Raw genomic sequence first — 6,700 nt, 5'->3', positions numbered from 1 at the left:
AGAGAAGGCAGAGGCCTCTTAACACCTCCTCTTTCCTTCTCATGCTTTTTCTTCCTCTTTCTTGCCTCCACAAATTAAATCCACCAATGACTATACTAGAAATGTTTCTTTATAGGAAATACTTTGATGTTGGGTGCTCATGAAACATCATGGAAACATTTGTGCTTTATGTCTTGCAGAAAATTATATTGATGTGCCTAAAGATGGGAGAGCTAAGACCAGACTTCAAGGAGCAGCTTTCAAGAAAATCAACTAAATTACAAGAGCTGAAAAAATTATGGATAAATAGGAGAGAGGAAGACTGCAGGAGGGAGATTGAGCAAGTCACCTGAAGAGAGACACCATTCAAATARTACGTATGGGTGAATGATACAGAAAGAGTCTCCAGGAGGAAGTAGTCTGTAAGCAATATTTTAATTCCAGACAGACAATAATATCTCTGAAAAGAAGCATCATATTTGAGAAAATGCTCAACAGGAAGAAAATTAAGTTGCTCTGGCAAATCCACACAAAAGTGGAAAAACAGCCACAAGACAAACCTTTGGTAGATAACCTTTCTTTGCCTCCCCATCCATCAATTGCCATTTGAGCCTAATCTAAGTGTCAGAATCCTGAATGTGGGTTTTTCCAAAGTTCTCTGGTGAACATTTTGTCACCATAKGGTAGATGCTGGCAGTCCACATCACTGTTAACCATATTGTCCTATGCATTGCAAGGGAAGCAGAGCCCTTTCAYTGAGTCAGACTGCAGGGTAGCAATTACTTCAACCGTAATGCACGTTTTTAGATCACTGGCAATGATTTTGCAAAGACATCAAACATCTGAGCACATCMTAAATTCAGGTTCCCACTCCCTCTTGAAGAGTGGGCAACCTTGTTAGGATGCAACACTATGCCACTCCCACGATCCTTGAAGTCAAAAGAGAAACAGAAAAAATCAATGAACCATATATTTCAAAAGCAATAATACCATTGTCCCTCTGCTTTAAAAGGCAATAGTCCAATTCTCCCAGCCACTGACTGGCTTCAGAGTTTACCCCACAAAAGTCTCAGAACCCAATTGTAATGGGTCCAGAAAGGCAATGGCTCTGCCACAGAAGTATGTGGAGCACTCGGTCACTTGGTTGCAATAGGTTGACTTAACTTTCCACATGACAGGGTTGTTTTAATATCGTATGGTATCAGATACATGACCAAATCCTGTGAATTTCGATTATTTAAAATATATAATTATATAGAGAACCTGGCAATGGCAACCAAACAGAGGAATTCATCTGGAAATCATAGTACAAAGTCATGATGATGCCAATTCAATCCTTCATGTCTTACATTTTCTCTGACAAATCTGAGTAACTTTGAAATAACCATACATTTTACCATGTCACCACAACACAAGGAACACCTTGTTTATGAGTTCAAATGTTCCTTTTGTACCTCTTTGGCTCAATGAGCTTTACTCTTCTGTTGAAATCCAAAGGGACACTCTTCTCGGTGATTTAGTTCATGGCTACTGGAGTTCAGGATGGTACATGACTAAAACCATGCAGGAATAAATAGTGTTGGAGGACCCAGCAAGGCTGGAAAGAACAGGACTGGAAGCCCAGTTTTCAAAGAAGTCTCAGTCTGGGTAGGATATCAATATGGTCATGCCCCTTTTCTTTGTAAACCAATAACTAAACATGCTGGGTATCACTGAGTAAGGGCAAGCACTACCTAAAAGAACAAATTCACACGTGGAAGTGCCACCCTGCAGGCATTAAACTCCATCCTATCCCAGGAAAGCTTGAAGCCTGGCCCATTCTCACTCACAGAAGCTCCTGCACACACCCCCAGCTTGCAGAGACCTGAGGGAGCTGCCACAGTGCAGGTGGGGTGTTACACCTTGTAACATAGCACCTCAAATAAAACTGAGTCAGTCTTTTTTAGATTCACACCAAACCTAAGAGATTCTCTTTGTTTTCCAAAAAAAATGTATCATCAGCATTTCAGAATTGTTCAAAGCCCTTCAGCTGGGGGCAGAAAGGCCCCCCAGCAAGGACATGCTGTAAGTAGCTTGCAGACACTGGCACAGTCCAGGCTGCCCTTGCCTCKAGGAGGAGAGCTTTGACAGGGACAGGCTCTGAGCTCYGGGTGGTGGGAGAGATGAGATGTGAGGCAGTCCTATGAAGAGCTCCCAAGAAAAGCAGAGGAAACGGAGCAGCTGGTGATGTTGCCACCCATACCAACATCATGCCTTCCCCACACTTCCTTTTTGGCTCTAAGATCCATAACTCCTGYAGACACCCAAAAAGGTACCCACAGTAAGCAGTCTTACTTTGGCGCTCTGCAGTAACTGCTTGGTCCTTTTACCTTCTGCCAGCACTTACTTCTGAGGTGATGACTGCCACAGAGAGCTTTGGAAAAAGCTTATGTTCATAAAGGAATTTGTATTAGATACTGGTTTGTGTGACTTACTGTATTTTGTAAGGGTTTTTTTTCCCTTTGGGAACTGTGTGTTATTAATGAGCAGTTTTATGCTTTACTTCTAGTACACGTATACCTTGTAATGGATGTGATTTTTGTTTGTTTGTTTTCTTTTATTCTCTATACAGAGACAATTAATATAAGGTAGATACTCTGGCTGAAATTCTGATTCTGCCTACCAATTAATTTATGGATAAATCCATGTCKTAGCTGGTGACCAACTTTTCACCAACTGTGTTGTTACAGTCTCTCTATTTTAGCAGAATATAAGATCCTGAATGAGACTAATGCTAGTTGGGCCTTAAATTAAAAGGAAATAGTGCATTTCATGTTTCCCTGCCACCATTTCTATCAGCCCTTTTCCCTTGGTGTTGGGACACTGGAGAAGAGCACTGGCTACTCAAGCAGTCACCTGAACATCTCAGCCACCTCTGTAGCTGTGCTCTGACAAAATTATGGTGAACCAGATAAACTGCAATGAATTTTTCTTTTTTTTTTTTCTGGGGAAAGACACTGGTTCAAACACAATCTTTCTGTAAAAGAAATGATCTGGACTAAAAAGGTTTTATTTTCCTCTACATCCATCTTGATATGGTTGGAAAAATAAGGGGTCTAAAGTTAACATTTACAAAAGTGCATACATTATACCCCCTATGTGACAATGGCAGCTGTCTGTCTCAGTGGCTGTTAGTGACCTCCTGCTCCAGAAGCCTCCTCCCTTGTCCAACCAATTTCCTCTCTTCTGTTTCACTGAGAGCTGTGTCCAATTTCTTAGTAATTGCTGTGTATAACGTAGGACATAAAAAAAAAAAAGTTACAAAGCTTGTGCAGGACTTGGTGTTGTAATTAACCATCTTTTGTGCCTGGTTATCAATTTAAAAAAAAAACAGAGTGACAATAATCTGGCCTCTTAATGTAATCTTCAGCATATTGTAGCAGCTATTTTAGACACCTGTTTTTTGTAGTTTTACTATGGCTGTAATTTCTGAGTGAGGACTGTCCACTTGAAGAAGCAGTGAAGAAACACATCAAAATGATTTTTTAAAATCAGTTCTATTCCACCTCCTGTGATTGTRTATGAAAAATAAAGCAACAAAAACAAAACCTCAACTACTCGCCAGGAAGAAACATCTCAGCCTCAAAAGTTCTCATCTGTAAGACAGGCATTTCTTCTAGTCCTCCTTTTACAAAAGTAGTAAATTACTCAGAAGATAATAGATATACAGTGCAATAGTCTATTTTAATAGTCAGCAGACTATTTTAGGCTAATTAAGCTAACTAGCAATTCTAGGGTTGCAGTGATTTCTCTTTATTGATACATTGACAATTATACTGTTTACATAACACTTGATGTTTGAAATCAATATGTGCCAGTGTCCAGTGATTTGCTAATCTAGTTTCTGGTCTAATCCTGTCCTATTTTCTGCAGCATTTTCTGACTTCATATTATTAATCATGTTGTCTTTCTAAAGTGATTGCCAAGTAAACCAAAAATGTGTTTTACACTGCTATTGCACTGCTCTTGTCTTTATATACAGTAGTTTTTATAAAGATGTCCTTAGGTTTTAATAAATGAGTGTAACGTAAACTAATCTCGGTAATAAAACTTGCTTTAGTGTTTCAAAGGCTGTCTGGAATAGCTGTAGAGATTTGAGCTCCCAAGGATTTCAATAGCTCCAAAATTCRTGGCTTCCTTTTGCTCTGCAGGAAATCCCCAGATAGCAGAACCCCACAGTCTGTACAAGGTTAAAATGAGCTGAGTGTATTTAACCCAAAGGATGGATTTAGAGGCAGGGGCAAGGGGCCCCAAGAAACCAAACAACACCACAAAAAAAACCACCGCTAAGGTCACTGCATAAAGCAATCTATGTTCCATTTTGTCTGCATCACGTTTCCAGCAGTTGCTAATACCAGATATTTGAGAGGGAAGTGTGGGATACTGAACAGAGACTGCTAAGAAATAAACATAACCTTTCCACTGCTCCAGGAAAGCTGAGAATACCAAACTACAACTGAACAGAATGAAAGCAGCATTCTGACTTCCACAGATAAAATACTGTCCCACATGGCTCTTGTAGTAGGTCCACCTCCCCAGCTGAGGCAAACGCAGCTTAACTTGCTCTGTACAAAAAGGCAGGACCAACAATTCACAGAGAAAAGAGATTTCTTTGGTTTTTTTCTTCCAGACTGAAGGATTTGGACAGTTTGCCCAGAATGGTTTAAATTTTCTAAACATTCTTTCAAGTCCCTTTGTCACCTGTTGTTTAGAGGGGCATCATTGCCAATGTTCCCAAAACACTGAAGACTCTGAGCTGGAATTTCAACTGTCCAATTAGTAAAAGGGAGTATTTTTGACAACTGCATTAAACATTCCCACAAAACCAAGGAAAAAAACCCCACCAAGAAACAGCTGCTGTTTTCTGCTGATGTCTTTGCTTATGCTGGAAGCTTTGTCCCCAYCCACCCACTCCTGGAGAAGGTGTCAGTAAAACACAGGAGGTGTCCCGGTCCTMCCACAGAGCATGGGCAGGAGCAAGAGCTTGGGGGATTCCTCCTCTCTTAGAACAAGTTGCTTCCCTTGACAGAAAGTTCTTGCTCTGTCCTGCTGCCCCCAAAGCTTAAGTTTTCCTCAGCTGTTGTCCTGTCAGGACTTGCTGTCCTCTTTGGCTCATCCCACATCCTTGATATCCCACTGAAGTCCTGGCATTTACGTACACAGCAGGTACCTTTTCACATTAGAAATTATCTTTTAGCATCAGATTACTAGCCTCACACTAGAGACTGTGCTGTGGGAATATACTTAAACAGTCAAAAAGAGAGACAAAATTTTAAAGCCAAATTTTAAAGGAAGGAGAAATTCTTTGGAATGTCACTCACTTCAAGTGCCAAGATCTCATATCCAGAGCTTCTGTAACAAAGCACGTCAGCTCAAAAGTGGAAAAGGATCATTTTCATTAAAGCAACGCTTCAATAGCTCTTAGGGGTTTTGCAACTGGAAGAGACTGCAATTGTATCCCACTGTGCTAAAATATATGGAACATTGCAGAAATAAAGACAACAAAAAGCAGCTTTAAAAATACATAAATATGTAAAATTACAAATAATCACAACCCACTCCCCTTCTCAGACTGCACTTGCAATTGAAAACAGCTAAATATACAAGACAAAGGAAGTAAATCAACTGATTGAGTATGTTACATTTCCCTTACCATGTTTCAACAATTTTTATGATGTGCTTCTAGTAATTGAGTGAGATTATATTCAACACATTATGCTCAGCAGGAACAGCTTTTATATACCAAGGAGCAAATTAAATATCTCTGGAATTTCCATAGATGTTTAAATGCGATAGGAGCTTACAGACAGCTGTTACCAAGGCATTATCACAGAGTTAAAAACAAACCGGAGTATCACAGCCAGCTCCTTTAAATTGTTTATTCTTACTAGAAAGCAGAGACCACACTGTTTYGCTGCTTGTTCACATGTACAGAAGGACACGGGGAGAAAAGAGATCTAAGATTTGGGATTTATTTCCAAGAAAACAAAACTTTGTCCCTCTCACCCAAGCTGTTCCCAACAATTAATTTGAAAAATGAAAAAATATTATGGGGGAAAAACATTCCAACACATTAGGTATGAATAGCTACTGCTGCTCCTTTTTTGTAGTGAGTATTAGCAGTGATAATTGGGTTTAAATCCTTAGCTTTGACAACACGCGAACAAAAAAAAGCTTGATCTAGGTAGCATTTGAGAATACTMTCCCCTTGCCAGCAACACAGATTTTATTTAAGCCATTTTTGTGAATTACGTGTGTTTTGTTTGTTTTGACTGCCTTACTGCTTAAAAAGCCTTTTTTTTCATGTAGGGCAACTGAAGACAGTTGAAACTTTTGAAACATCTAAAAATCTGTGTTCCATTTGACCTTGAGGTTTTTGCTCCCCAGCATTAGAGCCCACGTCCTCTGTTCTCCAGTATTTGCTGTCCTGGGAATCAAGTATATTGCAATATGGAACTGTTTCCTGTAAAGCCACCTTCTGTAAGCATGCCTGGATTTTACTGGAAGAATTTATGTTGCAAAATGCTGCTGGGGTAGGTGGGAGCTCAGTAGGAAGTGCCACCTCCAGTGAGTAGGTGATAGCTGGAATTTGCTGTATAAACTCCATTATTATTTTAACCACACAGTCCACCTCCTATTTCCCTGAATGAATGTGCTCCCAGCAGCCACCAGAAAAAGCTGG

General features: G+C 39.9%; 1 protein-coding gene across 1 annotated transcript in view; it reads left to right on the top strand.

The window, feature by feature from the left end:
- The window catches only part of SHISAL1 (shisa like 1), a 72,236-nt gene extending 71,063 nt beyond the window's left edge, over positions 1-1,173 (top strand). The window contains exon 5 of the mRNA XM_057385529.1: positions 180-1,173. Coding sequence (XP_057241512.1) covers position 180 — 1 coding nt within the window. The 3' untranslated portion in view covers positions 181-1,173. The remainder of the gene's footprint in view (positions 1-179) is intronic.
- The last annotated feature ends 5,527 nt before the right edge of the window (positions 1,174-6,700 follow it).

This window comes from Malurus melanocephalus, unplaced genomic scaffold (assembly GCF_030028575.1).
Source record: "Malurus melanocephalus ecotype Western Australia unplaced genomic scaffold, MMel_1.1 scaffold_16, whole genome shotgun sequence".
Classification (NCBI taxonomy): Eukaryota; Metazoa; Chordata; class Aves; order Passeriformes; family Maluridae; genus Malurus; species Malurus melanocephalus.
This window is presented reverse-complemented; position numbering and strand designations above follow the sequence as displayed.